Here is a 20757-nt window from a genome sequence, read left to right on the forward strand (position 1 = left end):
AACAACTTCCTCCCCGCAAAATTTACTTAAACATAAAAACGTTACTGCGGAACTCATGCGCACTTGAATATACCCACAAGTGTGACAGGGCCCTTACATCATCATACACTGCACTTACCCTGTCTAGTGAGCAAGTTGTGACTGCATCGACATACAGAAGCAGGAAGTGATGTAAATTTGAAACGCTGTTCTCAACAAGTGCATATTCATGTATCAGCGTGAGACAGTTTCATTTATCAAGACTAGCGATACAATCTTCTGAAATGTCGGACTGTGCATCGGTCCGACAGTAAATTGTTATTCTTGTTGTATACTGCACGGTGGCACAAATGTATGGACCCCTTATAATTATAAGACTTTCGATATTTTGAATTATGAGTCAGCTATCATTAAGTAATCAACCCAAAACAGAGCATACTCTACAATACACAGGGTTGTTAAACATTCTATCAATAGTGAGCTTGGAGCTAGTATACCTACTTGTACCCCGACCAAAAAAATGAATATACATACTATATGACATATACATACATTCACAGTCACAAAATGTCACACTCTCTATGTTTCCCATTCATTTCAAATCATACATATATCATCAAATGCACCATTACTGAGACATTTGTATAATAAAAATGGCATGTAACCATAACGGTAGCTGTACATTACCGAACGTTGTTATCATTATCGTAAGACTCAATGCCTTGTTGCAGAACGCTCTCCCGCCCGCCGCTTGTGCTTCTGCTGGGGCACAAATACAGCCACCCTCGCACCTTACCAACGGTCGAAACGGGCGGAAAGTCCCGTGGATCAGGTTCTATATAAAACCTCGGAAAACGGTTCACACCGTGAAACCTTCCGCCCGGGGATTCCCCACAGTTTCGGTCCCGGCCAATGACCGATGATCTCGGACTAGTAAAACCACTTCCGCACGCTTCGGGGAGACTAAATGTCTTTCATACTGTTGTAATTTGATCTGGGTACATTTTTGCAAAATTATCGTTGCTAGTCTTTTACAATGGTTGTTTATTTCTTGTTCAAGAAGAACTATTTTTGTAGCGCAATGATCTTGTACTGCGCGATTTTGTGAAGTGCTACCTGACGATGGTGATTCCCCTGACTCAGTCAGGTGGGTCTCTGCTACGCCACAGACAGAGAACTAAATGTCGTACTTTCTACGCCCTCTTATTTGACCCAGTTTCTGCGCAGTTTGGGTAAAGTAAAAAGCAAATATTTTCTCCACGCCACACCAGAGTATCTAAAGATCTGCGATGACGACTCAGGTGAGTATAACCCTCATTTTTTTCGTTTTTAGCGTGATCATTCGCACCTGTCGATGTTGGGTAAGCACATACAGTTTGGGCCATTTGTGCTGCTACGGTCGCAAAAAAACTCACAAAGTCACGGAAACTCAGGAAAATATCACAGATGAATTACAATATTTGATATCCCTGAAGGATTATTGGGTCATAAGGACTTTGAATTATATTCAATATAATGATCTAGGGTGGTAAAGTACGAGCATTGTGTCAACATACATGTAGCATAATACTGACACGTCTCCTTTCACTTTCGCAAATACGTCGTAATTACCATATTTTCCAATTATAAACCATCATATAGCAAACAACCAGGCAAATTATTACTGGAAATTCGTCACCGTTAGATTATAAATGGTTTGAACTATCTTATTGTTTTGATAATGATCTAGGGTCGTTAAGGGGAAGCATTGTGTCAACATACATGTAGCATAATACTGACACGTCTTCTTTCACTTTCGCAAATACGTCGTAATTACCATATTTTCCAATTATAAACCATCATATAGCAAACAACCATGAAAATTATTACTGGAAATTCGTCACCGTTAGATTATAAATGGTTTGAACTATCCTTTTGTTTTGGTGTGTTTGATTTTGAGTGAGAACCATTTAGATACGAATTCCCCAAATCTGTAATACATATGCATGTATGTGTCCAGTTTGATATTTGAACTCTCGCTGTACAGAAAGGAGGGAGGGCTGCACATGTGGAACACGAAAGTGATATTGGTTATCTTCACCGGTATAATTTGTTTGCTTATTTTATCGGTGTTTCTCATGTTTTTATACTGCCATGTTTCTAAAATGTACGTTGTGTAGTTCTTCTCTATGTTAAATCAAATTGATTAGACAATCACTGTCAGACCGTGTTGTTTATAGGACGTAATTCTTTCATTTTTTATCAATTTCTGATCTAGAAGACTGCACTTTTTTAAAGCTATTGTCACATTTCTAAACCGGGGCCTTCCCGGGATGTTTGCTGAAACGAAAAATTGTGGATATCAAAATATATACGCAAATTAGCCTCATGACTATTCTTTTTGCGTTCTGTGTATTCTGTAGCCTTCTTGTCGCAATAGTAGGGAAACAATAGTCCTCTTTCAGTTTTTGTATCGTTGAGATATATGAGGTGTTCTCTTAACATAGGCTTTTGGAACATCCACGGCCTAGGAAAAAAACTTAAGGAAGATAACTTTAGAAGTAGTGTAGACAACCTTGATTTCTTCTCTCTTATCGAAACCTGGAGTAATGAATCCTCAGAAATAGACATCCCAAATTTCCAACACTTTTCATCTTCGAGGAAAAAACATAGAAGGGCCAGAAGAAATTCTGGCGGAATTATTTTTTACTTTAGAAAAGAATTGGCGAAGTTTATAAGTAGAGAGCGCTCCAAATCGGATGACTTACTCTGGGTTCGAGTATCCAAAGAATTATTTGGTTTATCGAAAGATGTATTTATATGTACCGTTTATATAAGTCCTCTATACTCTCAAGTCCACAAAAGGACGGATAACTGTATTTTTGATATGTTAGAGAGAGATGTAGCATCTTTTAGTTCCAAAGGCTATGTTATTCTAGGGGGGGATTTCAACAGTCGGATAGGCTCCCTACAAGAAACCACCGAAGACCCCTTTGTTCCAGAACTTGAACCAGAAGTGCCCCTCTCTAACCTTGACATCCCCAGAAACAACTCTGATAGAAATCTCCCTAATACTTTTGGCAAAAACCTAATTGATCTATGTACCCAAGCAGACCTTCGTATTCTTAATGGTCGTGTTCTAGGTGACTTAAATGGACGCTACACCTGCTATCAACCTAGAGGTTGTAGCACGGTGGACTATACCATCATAAGTAGCGCCCTTCTTCATAACATTAACGCATTCAAAGTCCACAATTTATCAGAATTTTCAGATCACTGCCTGATAACTACGAATATATGTACGCCACATTGGAACATTCAAGACACAAAAATGACCAAATGCAAATTACGCCCCCTTCCAAAAAAGTTTGTTTGGGACGAAAATTCAGGTGAAAAATTCATCCGTGCTCTAAATAGCCCGATGATATCCGACAAACTAAACAACTTTTTATCTATTGGGCATGATATTACATCAACAACTCGTAACATTGATGAAGAAATTAGCAGGTTTCAGAATATTCTAGAAACAGCAGGAAAGTTATCATTAAAAATAAAATGTAACAGGAGAACCAAAGGACCAAAACAAAACAAAAAATGGTTTGACAAAACATGTTATGAGGCCCGGAAAGAACTAAGAAACCTCAGATATCTCCTTGTACACAACCCAAAAAATCCATCCCTAAGAGGTAGTTATTTTAAGAAAAAGAAAGAATTCAATAAACTTATTCGAAAACGCAAACGAGAATTCGAAAACAACTATCTAATGCGCCTTCAAAACCTCCAAGAAAATAATCCGACCGCTTTCTGGAACCTACTTAACGAACTCAAAAAGACCAACTCAGTACCTCAGGAAGATCTACCGGCCGACACATGGGTAGAACACTTCAGAACTATACACAGCAAATCCAGACTAAAACAAAAAACTTTTGATCTTAATTTTGAAAAGGAAATTCTTCACAAATTCCAGGCACTACAAAAATGTGAAGCAAGTCCAGGACCTTTAGATAATCCAATTACTGCATCAGAAATCAACGATGCAATAAAAGCCCTCAAGAACAAAAAAGCCAGCGGGGACGACATGATCATCAATGAAATGCTAAAAGCCGGAAAAATAATCCTATTGTCCCCTTTATTAAGACTATTTAACAGCACATTTTCGAAAGGAACTTTCCCCAAAACATGGTCCCAAAGTTATATTGTCCCGATCTTCAAAGCAGGGCGAAAAGATGACCCCAACAATTATCGGGGAATCGCCATTTCAAGCTGTTTAGGAAAACTGTTCTCTTCAATACTTAACAGAAGATTGTCAACCTTTCTTGAAGAAAAAGAAATAATAAAACCAAACCAAACAGGATTCCGAAAAAATTACAGGACATCTGATAACATCTTCATACTGAAAACCCTTATATCTAAATACACACAATCTGGAAAACGCTTATTTGCTTGCTTTGTAGATCTGTCAAAAGCCTTTGACTCCATCTGGCACGAGGGGCTATTGTACAAACTCCTTTCCAATGGCATTTCAGGAAAAGTCTTTGATATAATCAAGGATTTATACAACCAGTCCGAAGCTAGTGTCAAAACTAAGACGGGCTTGACTGAAAATTTTCCTGTTGAAATTGGTGTACGTCAAGGTTGCGTTCTAAGCCCCACCTTATTCAACCTGTACATTAGTGACCTTATAGAGGAACTAAATGCAAAACACCTAGACGCCCCCCTGTTACAACTCTCAAAAGTAAATAGCCTATTTTATGCAGATGATATTGTTTTACTATCGGAAAGTAAGGAGGGACTACAGAAAGCAATTAATACTCTTGGCCGGTATTGCCAACAATGGAAGCTGACTGTCAACCTGGCGAAAACAAAAATTATAGTATTTAACAAAAGAGGCCTTTTATTCAATAATCTTAGTTTTTCGCTATGTAATAAAGAGATAGAGATAGTTTCATCATATTGCTACCTAGGAATTATGTTTACAGCAGGATGTACATTTAGCGCTGCCACGAAAAATCTACAAAAGAGAGCCTTAAGAGCAATGTATAACATCAGAAGTACGCTTGGGGAGACTAGATCTTCTGTATCACTGCATTGTAAACTGTTTGACACATGTATTGTACCGATATTATTGTATGGATCTGAAGTCTGGTGCAACAGTAATATGAATGACAAATCTGCGATAGAAACTGTACATCTAAAATTCTGTAAATATGTCCTTGGTGTTCGGAGGAACGCCAGTAACTTTGCATGTAGATCGGAACTGGGTCGTTTTCCGTTACAAATAGAGGCTCAAAGCAGAATGTACAGTTACTATGTTAGATTGGTTAACGAAGTACATACAGATAGTCTTCAATACGAAGCTTATATGGTACAGCAAGATCTAGATCGCCGAAAAACATCCTGCTGGTTATCTAATGTAAGAAAAATGTTAGAAGAGTCTGGTTTTGCCTTCCTATACATAAACGGTCCCTCAAACACACATTCGCATTCAAATGACCTAAAACAAAGATTGAAGGATATTTACATCCAAAAATTTAATTCAGAATTACACGCTAAAGGACGAAGAGAAAACCAAGGCAACAAATTAAGAACATACAAAACTTTCAAAAAAATATATGAAAGAGAAGCATATTTAAACATTGCAAACTTCGAACATCGCAGAGCGATGTGTAAACTTCGCATCAGTGACCACTCCCTACACATAGAATCTGGCAGGCAAAACCGTACCCCTCCAAATAATAGAACATGCGAATTCTGTGACGATTTATATGTTGAAGATGAAAGCCACTTTTTAATTGATTGTTCCTTATATAAAGATGAGCGGCAATCGTTGTTTAAGATAATAGAATTAGACAAGAAATGTACAAAAATGTCAAAACAGGATACTTTTATATACCTGATGTCATGTAAGAACGAATATATAATGGACAAAGTATGTAGTCATATTTCCAAATGTTTCAAAAAGAGAGAAGAAACTACTAGGTGATCATCATTTAGTTTAGCAATATCCCACAGGTTGTATGTCTTAGTTTTTAGCATTAGAATGTAGCATTTTATCAATTTATGTTTTATATTATGTTCCCTACAGACCACATGTGGTCTTCTGTGCATTTAGCCCTTATGGGCAGGAATATGCAATAAAGACTATTATTATATCATAATTTTGGTAACAGAGTCTTTCCTTTGCCTGTTTTTGTGGGTACAGGGTTCTAAAACTGGAGGTTAGGGTAAACCTCTTGGTGTATGTAGTTACCAATGTCAACCGAGGTTACCACTACACTTACAATTTTTCCAGATATTCTTAGAGTGTATATTAATAAAAAATCTCCTAAATGATTTTTCAATAGGACCAACGTACGCCTCCCAGCGAAGCCTGGATGATTGTAGAGTTTCCAGACAAACCCCGAAATGTCCACATCCCCAGACACAGCTACCAAACAGCCATAAACATACCCGTCAGTCGCCACCCACCGTCCGGCCTACAACAGCAGTTTGCTGTGCGCGAAGGCGACGTCTGGATCCATATGTACGACCTGTTCGTTCGGGCAAGCGATGACCATGGTCTTCTGTTCATGCAGTTAGTACAGCAATCTATTCATAAAATCATAATCATATCAAATTACAGCAGTTTGATGCATTTTATGCTATACTATGGGAATGTGCGCATGTACTAATGAAATCGTCTTTGGTTGTTATTCGACGGTTCTAGATGCCAAAGTAAATGCTTCAAAATGCAAACACCACACGGTCGATTATCTTTTTAAAGTTCATATTTACCCCCGATAGAACGTTTGCCTGACGCGGTAACGATATGGATATGAGGATCTCTGGAGCTGTTCTCTCAAAATACAATCATAAAAGTTTCATGCGCATAAACTAAAAAGGATCTCCATTCTTGTGGACAATGTTAAATTTTTACCTCTGTGAAAACCGATGTATTGTTTTCGGTCTGTTTATTTGTTTAATTGTTTTTGGGTGTGCTTATGTTTGTTCCCGTTGGCCCGGGTCCAAGTTTGTTTCCGGGCAAAGTTGTGACCCTAGACAGGCAGGATGCAAAGGTTGAACTGGCATGCGTCCAAATTTCTTGGGCAGGCTAGCGGGAAGTGAGCGTTGACACGTGGCTAAAAATCTGGAACCCGAGCATGTAATGTGTGAAATGGACATGGTTGTGTTAAGAAATGTTAGTTACAGGTATGTTTTGACAAACCAAATCACTCAGTTTACAACAACATTACAGCTTTAGCGAAGAAACAAGGTTCAAGATCATCGAAACGATGGTCAAAATGTTCGTGCCCGACACATCTCTCCAAGAAGACTCCCTTCCTGATGATGTATTGGTGCCGATGCAGCCATAGTAAGTTTTCTGTACAAAAGATCCCTTATACACAGCATAACTCTTAGAAATATACTTTTGATGCAGCTGCCTTATATCCTTGTTCGTCGTCAGATATACAAGGCATACAGTAAAAATTCCTGTGGCATTACCATTTATGTTTAAAATTTCTAAGTAAAGCCTGATCGGCAATGGGCTAGTAACATCCTGAATATTGATGATAGGTGTTACTAGTATTGTTTTGTGCACATTTGTTTGAACCTTTGCTTATTCATGATAAGCTCAAATCGGCACGCAGTCCGCTTTTCATTGAGGTCATGTGGGAAGAGGTAAGGGTCAGATATAATATAGCAGAGATACCATGTCATTTGAGTCCTGATAACTCTATCAACACATATCATTTCATATTTATGGTACAACAATATACAATTGCTACAACATGCAACATATAGTAGGGCACATCAGAGTAAACTCATGTTTTTTATAATTATTAGTCTGGACAAGGAGTCTGGAGAGAAGGTCACAGTGATCACAACGCCGCTGTTCAACAGCGCGGGCGGACTACAGAAGGTGTTGGTCGCACCGATGGACGTCGATGGATGGGTGGACATACCGAGAACAAGAGCGTGCCTCAAGGTATAGTACGCATCCGTTTATCTCTGGAGTTGGTGATAGCTACCAAATCCGTCAAACAAAACGACACGTCCTCACTTTTTGATTGTATGTCCTAAATATTTTGATATACGTAATTATCTATACTCAATGCTATCGTCGGATTTACCAGGATTTATCTCAATGGACTTGAATAGCAAATTCAAGTACATACGTAATGACATGTGACAACCCCTGCATGGTATGCATTGGAAAATATATCAAAGAATGTATAGACGTTAGAAACTCCTCCAATGATTGTAAAATCCCATTGTCATCTCATACTACTACACCATATTGTATAAGATAGATTGGTTAGCCTAATAGAATGTTATCTTATAATGTACTAGTGGATGCCATACTTTGTACCTTGTACAATTGTTGTGCAATAAAGTTATTATTATTATAAAGAATGTGATAAAAGCACAGTTTGTGTGTCATAGCCTAGTCTGTTTATTTAACATTTTCAAAATTGTATTTTCTCCAACAGAATCTTTTGACCCCGCTGAACGACCCAGAGGTGAAGAGTAGAAGAGCTGTACTCGACATCCGTAGTTTCTTCCTGCAGGGGTTTTCACCCACAGCGGTTGTAAGTAAACAATACGCATACAACTTTGTACATAGATTTGGTTAAGAATTAGTAGCCATAGATTGAATATAGAAACAGGTAGATACTTTAATGTAGCTCCCGACCAAAGGTTTTGCCCATTCTGTCCTAATCGAATTGAAGATGAGTTTCACTTTATTATGGAATGCTCTAAATATGATGCCCTACGAGTTGAGTTATTCACCTTTCTCAATTCAAGTCCTTCAGATTTTAAGACACTCAATGCCACAGATAGATTTGACTATATATTTAGATGCAACAGCTCATACAGTGTTAAAATAGGCAAATATATAAAAGATTGTTTTCTTATTAGAAAAAATAATGATACTCAAAATTAGAAAACTTGAATCATGTAAAACCTAAGATAGTCATTTTGATGTAGTGAATAGTTTTATTCCATACTCATGTCTTGTTCTATGTTTACTGTTGTTGCCATACTTTGTACCTACTACAATGGTCGCGCAATAAAGTTCTATTCTATTGTAAATTGTATTTTGTTATAGTGTACTTATAAAAAAGATTCACAATATGCACGTGATCATGATTTGCTATGTCTTCTGAATGAATACACAGGTGATGGCCATACCTGAAGTGCAGCAACAAAGGGATTCGCGTCCGCGTGACTTACAGCATGAGGTATATGTAATAACTTGTATCCGATACTGATAACCATTCATAGTCAAGACTAAAACTTGAATTGTACCTGTTGTATGTCCAACAAAACATCATTTGCAAGGTTTGTTAGCAACACTAGTTAGCACCACCGCTTTATGTGTCATTTGATGACGGATTCTTATCTACGTTACTCTGTCCAGAATACAAACCATGCGGACGACACAACGTTGGAACATGAAGGCCACTTGAGTCAGCGAGGACAAACACAAGCAGCATCGGGCACAACAGGTGTGATTTTCTTTTTGGGAGGGGGAGGGTGTTTCAGGATCACAAATCACGATGCAATTGTTGTGCAATAAACTTTGACTTGACTATCATAGACGTTACATGTAGCTGTGTTTGTTGTTGCTACAGTAATTGTGCCCTCAGTCCATTGCAATTGTATAATCAGCTTCTATCGGAAACAAAGGAAGAGGAATGGGGAGGCTGGAGGGGGGTATAAAGACAGGAACAGACAGATAGCGTAAGACAGCTATAGAATAATAGACAGATAATTTGACACACCAAGACAGTGCATATTAGGAAGTTAAATCGTTATCCTATTTCCGCAGGCACCAATGCAGTTCGCATGGAGGACCGTGCTGATCAAACCTTTCAGGTACACTTGCAGTTTTTGTTAATTATAATCTCGTTCTAGACAGAAATATAATTTCATACAGGAAATGACCCAAGCACGAAGACATAGTACTATAGATAGCATTAGTAGCCCCCCACCCTAATCTGCTAAAGTGCTCGTTGTATTATCAATGTATCATACACTTAATCATGTAAGGAAATCTTCTTGTTAAAGCAAAATCAGGTTAATGAAAAACAAGGATTTAACTTGAAACCCACCAAAAATGCAATTTTTGCATATGGGTAGAGTTACATCCTTTTCTCATAATGTTATGTATACCAACACAGATGAACTTTTTACTCAAAAAATACCGTTCTTACTATGCTAGTACTGCCGGTAGAAAAGGCTATAAAAGTTTTTTTAATTTTTCCTAGGGCATGATTCCTGCCCGCGTCATTTGGCATTTCAAGAAGACGAAGTCGAAATTCGGCACCCACCGAAGGATGTGCCCACTGTGCAGAGAGCACGCAAGCCGACTGTTTCACGCCACGATCTGCAGGGAAAGCGTCTGCCAGAGATGCATCGGCGTTGCTGAGATGATGGCGTATCATATGGGACGTTGCGTTGACCCATCGTGCCCGCTTTCTATACACGTTTGTGCCAACGACATTGGCATTCCGCTTTTCGTGCCCGGGCGTTTCGAACCAACAGTGGTTTTCATGAGTTTCGTGCGTTCGGTGCTCGCGCGAATACTTCGCTTTGATGACTAGCCTCCCGCGCAGACCTTCTTGGGGCTTTTTTTGGTCTGATTTGCGCTATTTTCTAATCATTCATGCATTCTAATATGCCAAAACTTATTTGGTACGCCAACCAGTGACGTGCGGCGCGGGGAACCTGGACCAAGCTAGCCTGGTTCCAGTCTCTAGGAGTCGGCGTATAGGGGTGTTTACCGGGCCCAGTTTGCTTATGATTGAGCCTTTCACTTAGCTGCCATATAGAATTTCGCAGCCTTTCCTACTCTAGCTGCCATAGACAGTTTTGCCGCCGGCGAAGTAATTCAATCCAAGGCCGTAAACCCACACCCCGAGCGGGCTAAGCTATCTGGGCGGGCGGGCATCACTCCCAGCGCCGTAGAGATATCGGGGAGCCCCCGATGGTATGGTTTCCAGGCTAGGACCAAGTTAAATAGGCGAGCAATAAGAAAATAGGGCAAAACAAAACAAAAACGCCGACCGCACAAGAAAAGGTCAGTGTGAGAGACTGTTGATACCTAGGTGGGACCTAGGTCTTTGCTGAGGTTCGAATATTCCTTTGGGCTTTTCCATCTGGAATGCTGGAATAGGGGGATGTTTAAACTACCTCAGTTTCCAATATTTTATCATGTTAGGTTCCCTACTATCGTAACTCTGTTCTGGCACAAAATCCCGTAACGTGTGCCCGTCTGTCGAACAGTTGACACCCCGTTTTCAGATGGAATCGTCCACTTTATCACTCTAGTGCAATGTCCGGTTGTGGGGAAGAGTCTACACTGGCCAATATGATATGACAAATTTTGTTGTTTTAAAAGTTAATGTACGCTTTAGCAGTTTGTGCGCGTAACAACAAAATGTTTCTTATATAGAATTTAACAAGTCTAGTTTCGTTTACAACTTTGTATTCTTTTAGATATTGCCCTTTACAGATATGTAGTTTAAGCAAAATACTACTCTCTTAACCCTATCCAGACTGGGCTTTTTTGGTATATCTGGGACTGGGGGGGGGGGGGGGGGGGCTGATTCGGCCCCCCCCTTATAATTTCCGAATGGTATGATGTATCATCACCAAATTTGTAGGGAGTGATATTCACGTCAAGTTTTATAATTCCTGTAATTTTGGTGACGTTATGACGTAATATGACGTAATTATGACGTCATCGATGTGATTTTATTGGCTAAATAGGGAATTCCCGTAATATCTAAAGGAATTAAACAAAACGGTTTATATTATTCATTTTAAGGTATGCAAAGACATACAATGTCAATGGTAGGTACGTTGACATCAAAATGACGTCATAGAATGGCGTCATGTGTTGTTAGCGATCCCTTGGGATCCGCCATCTTGGATCGGCCATTTTAAAATTTTTAAAAATCCTTTTTTTCCACTTATGACCCCAAAGGACGCTGAAAATAGACTAAAAACGTTAATCTAAATGTTTCTGATACAGAAAATGTCAGGTATTGACGAGTTTAAGGGCGAAAAAGCCTGCTGATACCTGAAATAGTGATATAGTCCGCCATCTTGGATTTTGGCTGATTACGTCATCAAATTAGCATAAATTATGAATATTAAATCAGGAAACTTACATATAATTACATTTTATGTTATACATGAAGGAAAACTAGTGTAGTTGTGCAAGAAAACCTGAGAAATATCATTGTTTTCAAAATATTAATGATTTTTGCATAAAATGCCAGTCAGAAACCCGTTGCCATGGCAACATGAAAAAATGATAAACTTAAACCATTATTATAAAATTGTTGCCAACAAAATTTTAAGTAAAGTCACCAAGTTTGGTTGTCCTAGCATACATCGTTCGGCAGAAATACGATGTCAAAGTTGGCGCGGGCACTTTTAGCCCCCCCCCCCAGTCTGGATAGGGTTAAATGAAATAATTTGATATGCAAATAGATATGAAATATGCAAGAAGGAAACTATTTATGATTAAACATATAGTTTTTTTTATAGAATTCTATTATTTTCTTATCCACTGATTACAGTTGATTGCAATTTTTCATAACAGGTGTAGCAATCTTTTCGACAGCGAATGATAATTCATACAGAATCTTATATACTAGTTTTTAACAACGTTTTACCCTAATTCTTAGACTACGAAGATAGTGGAAATTTTCAATTTATATGACATGCAAATACATGTAGATATAATGTAAAACATGCAGAAATGCAAGAAAGAAATGCAGTGTAATTTTTCATACCTAATTCTAATGTTTTTAATAAGATGAAACTTTACGATCATCCACTCCTGTCTTCTCATGCTTCTGTTGATCAATCCAAATAACACGCATATGTTTTATTATAATGACATCACAGTGTACAAAGTAACACAAGTAATACAATTCTAACCTTCAATCATATTTCTGGTGGCAAGACTGTAACTGCCGGCCAAGACTGTGCCAGGTACAAAATCTTGGCCGATATAGTTACGATCTTGCCACCGGAATATTTGCTCGGAGAGAATACTAAAGACTTGGCTTCGAACAAAGTCTAACGTAAGATTCCTTCCAGAAATGATCTCGTGTGGAAAGTATGACTTCTACGAAGTCTGTCCACAACACTACCAAATGTTTATTTCAAATGTTTTATTGGACCTACTGTTTGCACTAATATACAAGCACGCAGCAGACACACCTGAAAGCATAACCATAACAACGGTGTAAATGTCTCCCGGTATGCTCTGGCTGAACAGCAAAGGTTGCGCACTTTTCTCTTTACAGTATTTATTGTCGGTGTTGTTTTCTGCATTACTCAGACATCAGAGTCATACACACACATACGCAGTTATTTACATGCACGTATAACACTGAAAAGGGTATTCATTGTACAACAAATAAAGGCGATGAATTATTGCAATTGGATAAGCATACAAAGACGTTTTTTAAACATCTATTTATTTAGCAACTGAACTGGCATAGGTCGGGCTCTATGTGTGAACGAACATTTTTTTAAAAGTATTATCAAGAATATACACAACTGGTGCTCATGATTAACTCTTGCAACTTTCTTCGTGTTTTGTTGTCTTTTGTAGTATGCTTTCCGTTCCCACAAACTGCCCGGCCGGGCCCCGGGCTGGGAATTGTAACCTTAGCATTAGTACAAAGGGTCTCAATTAATTTCTGACTCCCCTAAGAGTAGTCTCTCCTGACAGTTATGATGGGCGGCCGGCCGCTTGCAGGCATCTTGTACCTCTCCTCACGTCTGAGCCGACACATCACGTCCTGGACGTCACGAGGCCAGCGGTACAGGACGGTGTTACGTAGCCACCGAGGGCACGTGTCCCTGGGGTACCCTATAGGGCAAAAAACAAAAATAGACAATCAAACTAGAGTTAAGTATTTGTGCTACATATACTTCAGGTTTGCTATGTTAGTTTAGCGATTACTCGGTATTTTTATAAATATTAATTGGTATTGAATTTTGCTTTTTATTTGAGTTCAATGTGTGATAGTTGTGTGCCGATTTGTTAAAAATAGAGAGAACGCTAGCGACCAAAAAAAACACCCCTCCCGATAAAATGGCATGGCGACCCTGTGACGTCACAATTCAAGATGGCAGCCACCACACATGCCAACGGATCCAACAATGGTTTTGCTACGCAAACCTATAAAAACTCTATTGCGCAACAGATGTAACGGATACAATGTATGAAAAATAACTAAACAGTACGTTCCATACAATGAGTCTAATATCTACGCTACGCTATAAGCCCCTGTCACACTTGTGCGTATATACAAGCCCGCATGAGTTGCATATTAACATGTTTTGGGTTTAGGTTAAGTTTGCAGCCGAAGAAGTTATTCATTTGGTTTGATAACCAGACTGCACAACGATGGGTCAAAGTAGAAAACAACTTCCTCCCCGCAAAAGTTACTTAAACCAAATAGAAATGTTGCTGCGGAACTCATGCGCACTTGAATTTACGCACAAGTGTGACAGGGCCCTTACCGTCGAAGAGGACTGGGATGACTTTGTAGTTTATACACTTGTTCTCCAGGTAGACGGTCTGCATGGCCCTGTTGATGTACCGGGTGTTCAGGCCGTGGTCGTCGTCTTCCCCCGGCCCGCTACCGTCCACATCGCGCCGGTACTTCTTACTGCACACCACGATGATGAAGTCCGACTGTACGTGCAGGGACGAGAAAAATCAACAGGACTATGTCCTTTATACAACGTCATTGTGTACCTCATTTGTCATATATTAAAAACGATCTACGACAAAACGATAAACGTAAAAACGATCGATCTACGACATAGAAAATTATCTGTATCATAATGACTTTGACCAACGTGCGGCAATATGTAAGATAAGAATTAGCGCGCAGCCGCGCACCCATTAGAAATAGAGAAAGGGAGATACAAAAAGCTACCGGTCCAGGACAGAACATGTAAACAGTGTGCAACGAAAGTAGTGGAAAATGAAATACATTTTATATGCGAATGTCCCGAATTTGAAGCCGAAAGAAACAGATTATTCATGAAAGTATCCGAAATCTCCAAAAACTTTTCTAGATTAAGAAATACACAGAAACTCAAATTACTTTTAAGATCTTCCAACGCACTCATCATTGAAAGTGTGGGACTTTTTATTTTCCACTGCTTCCAGAGAAGAAATCAAACCCCGCATTAGTACCGTAGATATAGAAACTTACTGTAGAATAGCAATATAGAATGATTTTGTAGTACATGTATACCTTTTGGTTTACCTTACATTGTATTTCGACACTGTTGTCAACATGCAATTAGCCTACGGGCATGAATTTGCAATAAACTATTTGAATTTATATTCATTTATTCTGTGTTAAAGGTACGGACCAGAAAAATACCTAACGGATATACATAATTTTGAAGTTCGTAGAGCAGTCACCAAGATAAGAATATGTAGTTATAGATTAAATGCGGAAATCGGAAGATACTATAAAATTCCCCGTCACCAGAGGTTTTTTCCATTTTGTCCAAATGAAATTGAAGATGAACAACACATAGATTGTCATCGATATCATGATAAGCGCTCAAAGCTGTTCAACCTTCTTTCCGCTTGCTCAACAGAATTTGATACATACCGTTCTGTAGATAAATTCAAATACATTCTAGAAGGAGACAACCCTTACTGTGTACAAATAGATAAATATATCAAAGAATGTTTAGATCTCAGAACTAGTAGTGTAAGTGATAGTTTAAACTCGGCATGTTGAAGTATTCATATACTTGTTATACTTGTACGTAGGTTAATCATTTTGTATCCTATTGTTGTTTGCATGTACATGCATAGTTGTAGAAGACCATGCGAAAGTCGCTGCGCTTTTGTCGTGTCGATTAAGATTTTCGTATATTTCACGTGAAATTTATTTAGTTTGTCTGGCTTTCGTTATCACAGTTCTTACGAACCAAGAAACAAGGAACCGGGTCTTAACCTTGCACAAATGGATCTACACATGTATATACAGTCATGCAGCTAATGATGCAACACGTACCCACATACCAAATATCATCGTAGTCGATTCAACGGTTCTTGAGTTATACTGACTACAAAAATCCGGGAACAAAAGCACACGCACAGACAGACACACAGGCACACCCAAAGCTATAACTCCATTTTTAATGGAGATGATATAGATATCCCCATAATAACAATTCTGAACCATGATAAAAGAAAATGACACGACTGAATCTCACTGACGTTCTCAACTTTATCCTCCAGCCACCCGATCTTGTCCATTGCCGCGAAATGGCGCTGGAACTTGTCCACGTCCACGACGTAGCCTTGATCGGAGAGGAGGTACGCCATTTTGAGAACCTCTTTCATGTGGTCCCGATTGTCATCGGAATAAGTAATGAAGACCCTCTCCTTTGTAGGTGCTGTGGCTTTAAGGGGAATATGAAATATTGGGTACTGAATACAGAATACAAAAATAACTTGACAACAGCAACTAACACTCATCTAAAAATATTCACTAATGCTTATAATATTCACATTTCCTACCTGGGGCCCTGCCGGTCGAAAATTATGATATGAAAGACAACAAAAAACCAAAAAGAGCTAAACGTTTTTGAAGAGTATAGTTTTTGCATATCTATTGATATACACTGCAATTTTTTTGGGTTATGAAAACAGTCCGACCGGGCCCCGGTTCGGAAATTTGATTCTAACATTACATTGTACCTGTATATGTAACGCCGTGGTTGCCGAATAACATTTAATCATCGTCATCAAAGTCTACAAAGTTAGGAAGACCGCAAATTCTTCTATAGTACCATGTAAAGCCACTAGGTGGGCCTAGATGACCTACATACCAATGGAATACCAGAAGGGGCATGGATGACCCACATTCCACCATTCCACGACCTGAGGTCACGGGGGGGGGGGGGGGGGGGCTAACATCCAAACATACCAGAGATTACAAATGCCTGTGGCCAAATTCCTATGCAATTTCTAGAATTCTTGCAAACTGCACACAATACTATACCATTAGGCTCGCCCCTGGGGCGCCGCCAAAAACATACTAACAGTGCGGAAAGGAAAGGATATCAGCGCGGAAAAGAAGACGATCTTTAATAGCGAAGAAAACAATAACGTCCCTAGTCCCTGGTTAAAAGCATAATCAAACGTATCGTTACCAGGTCTTTGCACAGAGCGCGGTGGGCTGGCATGTACTGGAGGCTGTTCGTTTGGCCCTGTGCCAGGGAAAACAAAGTCTGGGAAGGTGTAGTGCCATTGCCACCCGCCAGGGGGCGCGCATGGATGGTACACTAAACCCTGCTGCAGGTGGTGGGGAAGTGGCCAGGGGTTCAAGCCTGTGGTTCCTGCAGTCGCCATTCTTAATCAGTAAAATACTAATCCCTGTAAAATATAAAACAAAGATGACATTAGACAATAAAACGATGGAAATATAGGTCGTAAGGTAGGCTTATTTACCTCGCCAGGGACCGGGAAGGGGGCAATATATATTTGTATATATTTACGTTGGTGAAGGTTGGACCATTCCAAGTAAACAAAATCAAGACTACACACATGTGATTTCCTTGAGCTTGATCGGAACTTACACCTGGCGTAAGATGAGGAATGTTGGACGTTCAGAAAAGACCATTGGTATCGCTGGAAACGTTTTGAAATATAACCTCCATATGTTGCCCGGATCAATTTTCCTGTAAGCTGAATAACGCGTGAAATACAAATTTTGACATTAAAAAATGACAAATGTATCAAAATGAAGTCTGCTGTGATTCTATGGAGCGCACAAGAACATTTGAGACAATCATGAGACCCAACACAAATTCCTCCGTAGATACGTCATTCATAACTTAAGAGAACAAACAAACGCCTCAGACCCCTAGGACAGTTTCATTCACAAGGAAAACTAACGTCCAATTATCAATACGAAAAAAAAAACGTTACACCTGTAAAACCTCGGCAGAACAAAGAAAGTACCATTTCATTCTATTAACTTGAAGATAATTGAATTGACCGGTGAAAAACAACTGCGTAACAACACCTGAAGACGGGGAATCCCCGTGACGTTACTGTCACGCCCCGCTATCATGTAGCATATTTAAAAGCATATACTAATGCAGCGTTTAAATGTGCATTTGATGACCATACATGTAGCTTCATAATATACAATACACTTTTTCGCAAAACTAAGAAATCAACAAACTGAACACAGTACACCTGCACAAAGTTACAAGCAACTTTCGAAACCTTTCGAGTTGAACTTCTGCTTTCTGAGGTCTGGACGCCATTTTCTTTTTCGCTCCCATTTGAAACTTCACCAAGGCCCATTGCAATCTCCATACACTGCATTCAAACTTCGGTATACCCTTTCCCCTTGTCATGTGGTGCTTATGAAAATTTGATCAAAACTATATCATGTATGGTCACTCCAAAGTTGTGCAAATATGCTTACCTTCGCGCTAGTCAGTTTGTCAACTCAGACCTTGCCCACGTCCAGAGAAAGGTAGTTCATTGAACTGGAGCGGGGGGTTCTCGGAAAGTCTATGACGTCCGATCAGCCTATTGGCTAACGGATGCATAAAGACCTTTATGGTAGCACAGCAAAAGCGTTGTGTAGATATCAAAGAGTTTGTATATTGATGCAACATCAACTTGGGAGTCTTTGTATTGTTCTTAGGAACATTAACGTGGTGTTCAGTACGTCTATGCCCTACAATTGTGCCGGTGTACCATATTTTATGGGCCCCCATGGTAATTTGGCCCTCCGGCCCCCTCCACATCTGCTTGGAATCTGCGTGACCTCAAAACTACGAAGACCCACAGCGACATAAACAATCCTGTGTTGAAAATACATCTATTAGATATACGTACATTAAGTTAAGCTAAGTGTTACGAATATCAGCTACATGTAACTGCCGTAAAACTGAACCTAGGCCGATGGACACCTGTCTAATTTGTTTGGACCATTCCATTGGAACCCCCTGGAGGGGGGAAGAGCAAGTTGTTTCTATTTTGTGTGACCTCCTTTTCATCAGTTTGCATCATTTTATAACTTTTTTTTCATGGATCCTTTTGGGGTTAATAGTGTTGGCTTTAATACAGGATAATCCACATTTCTGGGTCGTCAAACTCAAACACGATAGCCATTTCACGATGACCTTTTATTGCATTAAAGCTGTCAAAGATCTCGTCTCCACAATTAAGTGACCCATTCGAGCTACCACAATAGCCTGTTACGCCAAAATAGTTACTCAAGCAACTGGATAAAATTTTGAAAAAATCTTGAAAATTTTATCCAGTGGCTTAAGTAACTATTTTGGCGTATCTTACTACCTGGATGTCTAACCTTCATCAACGGACAATACCCTGTGTTTACACAAGCTCTCGGCCGGGGGTTAATGACCCCCACCCCACTAGGGGGCGGTTACAGTCGGGTCGGAAAGTTTCCCAATTGCCAGCAAAATGTGTTCTGTTTTCAAAACATCATATCATCAAGGTTTGCTATCAAAGAAAATTTATTTCAAATGAAAATGCCTTAATTTGTAACACTGATAGATATCCAACCTTCTCTCAGAGTGGATGCCTAAGACAATCGAAAAATTAATATGCTATCAAAATTATCATATTTTACTATCTATCTTCATCTTTAATATAAACGTACCTGCGACCCTTACAATGGATTAATTACACATACATGTATACGATATCAGTTGCACCCAAAAAGTAGAAATCACATGTATTGCATCTTAAATCCCCTTTCACTTAAAATATATCGGCTATACGACTGCTGAGAAATAAAGTTTTATTTTCTACTTTTTGTTGTGTTTTAAATCATACTTTGTTTTTATGCATTGTGCATCACATTTCAATCATAAAACCAAGGGTCACACAAATCAAGCATTGGCTATCAACGGTCACTGTCTGATAGAAAGGGGGCCTTAATGAAATTATCCTGAAAACACATTACAGAATTTCTTGCTTGCTCAATCTCATTAAAATATATACAGCTACAACACCATGATTCTATGAATAACAGTATACAAAACATATTTTTACCTCAGTCTAGAAAACTCACAAGCCAGCTTACATCAGAACATGAGTTCATACGTTTACCACAATACATAAATAGATATGTACAGCAAAACTGATACATGTATACTTCTTGCAATATCCCATAGTACACATATACACACTAAAACTTACGGTACCATAGTACACAATACATACACTCTTAAAAACTTACTATATTTATGAGATGCAAGATACTTGTTTTGATACATAAAACTAAGCAAGAATCTATGTCAACATACACTGTATATTATTCTACATATATTTCATATACGTAGTGAAGATATGATCATAGGCACCTTTCTAGTCATACATCTACAACATATACATGTATATTGAATATGACATGTGTATTCCGTGTCGCCCAAGGTACCATCTCGACCGCGGGTAGGAATACACCGTGTTGCATTTTATTTATGTCATACCCACCCGACAAAACACACATTTCAATGCAAAATGCACCAAAAGTGTATCCTCGGACATAAAATTACAACAACATTGATTCCAGTGTCCGAATCCGATATTTGAATTTTCAACAGTGGCGCAACCGGCACACACAAAGCACATTCTGATGAATCGGTGGAAGCCCGGGCAATACAGTAAAATATAGTCCGGAACACCATTATCCAATCAAAATCCATCTTAATCATGTGACCAACAGGAGTCTACCTGATTGGCTGAATACAGGC

General features: G+C 39.1%; 2 protein-coding genes across 3 annotated transcripts; one reads left to right on the top strand and one right to left on the bottom strand.

The window, feature by feature from the left end:
- The first annotated feature begins 1123 nt into the window (after positions 1-1123).
- LOC136431257 (uncharacterized) lies at positions 1124-11485 on the top strand. Of its 2 annotated transcripts, none has more exons than XM_066422581.1 (9): positions 1124-1280; positions 6303-6532; positions 7193-7309; positions 7783-7924; positions 8430-8528; positions 9120-9182; positions 9362-9449; positions 9773-9819; positions 10212-11485. In XM_066422581.1, the coding sequence occupies exons 1-9, from the start codon at positions 1269-1271 to the stop codon at positions 10545-10547; spliced, it is 1134 nt and encodes a 377-aa protein (XP_066278678.1). In that variant the 5' UTR covers positions 1124-1268; the 3' UTR covers positions 10548-11485. The 2 variants fall into 2 exon arrangements, with proteins under 2 accessions (XP_066278678.1, XP_066278680.1); XM_066422583.1 differs by lacking the exon at positions 1124-1280 and adding an exon at positions 1302-2061.
- A 1651-nt stretch (positions 11486-13136) lies between these two features.
- On the bottom strand, positions 13137-18552 carry LOC136431258 (E3 ubiquitin ligase TRAF3IP2-like). The gene is made up of 5 exons (XM_066422584.1): positions 18453-18552; positions 17167-17389; positions 16229-16413; positions 14497-14671; positions 13137-13840 (listed from the first exon to the last, which is right to left on the bottom strand). Exons 2-5 carry the CDS (start codon positions 17363-17365, stop codon positions 13677-13679), a joined length of 723 nt encoding a protein of 240 aa, XP_066278681.1. The 5' UTR covers positions 17366-17389; positions 18453-18552; the 3' UTR covers positions 13137-13676.
- Between the last annotated feature and the right edge of the window lie 2205 nt (positions 18553-20757).

The sequence above is a fragment of the Branchiostoma lanceolatum genome, chromosome 3 (genome assembly GCF_035083965.1).
Source record: "Branchiostoma lanceolatum isolate klBraLanc5 chromosome 3, klBraLanc5.hap2, whole genome shotgun sequence".
NCBI lineage: Eukaryota > Metazoa > Chordata > Leptocardii > Amphioxiformes > Branchiostomatidae > Branchiostoma > Branchiostoma lanceolatum.

Coding starts and splice junctions, on each gene's coding strand:
- LOC136431258 (XM_066422584.1), bottom strand. CDS start 17,365: ATGGCGACTGCAGGAACCACAGGCTTGAACCCCTGGCCACTTCCCCAC. Junction 14,672..16,228: donor TGGAGGATAAAGTTGAGAAC/GTCAGTGAGATT, acceptor CTGCACGTACAG/TCGGACTTCATCATCGTGGT. Junction 13,841..14,496: donor CATCCCAGTCCTCTTCGACG/GTAAGGGCCCTG, acceptor TTTGCCCTATAG/GGTACCCCAGGGACACGTGC.
- LOC136431257 (XM_066422581.1), top strand. Junction 8,529..9,119: donor GGTTTTCACCCACAGCGGTT/GTAAGTAAACAA, acceptor ATGAATACACAG/GTGATGGCCATACCTGAAGT. Junction 9,183..9,361: donor CGCGTGACTTACAGCATGAG/GTATATGTAATA, acceptor TACTCTGTCCAG/AATACAAACCATGCGGACGA.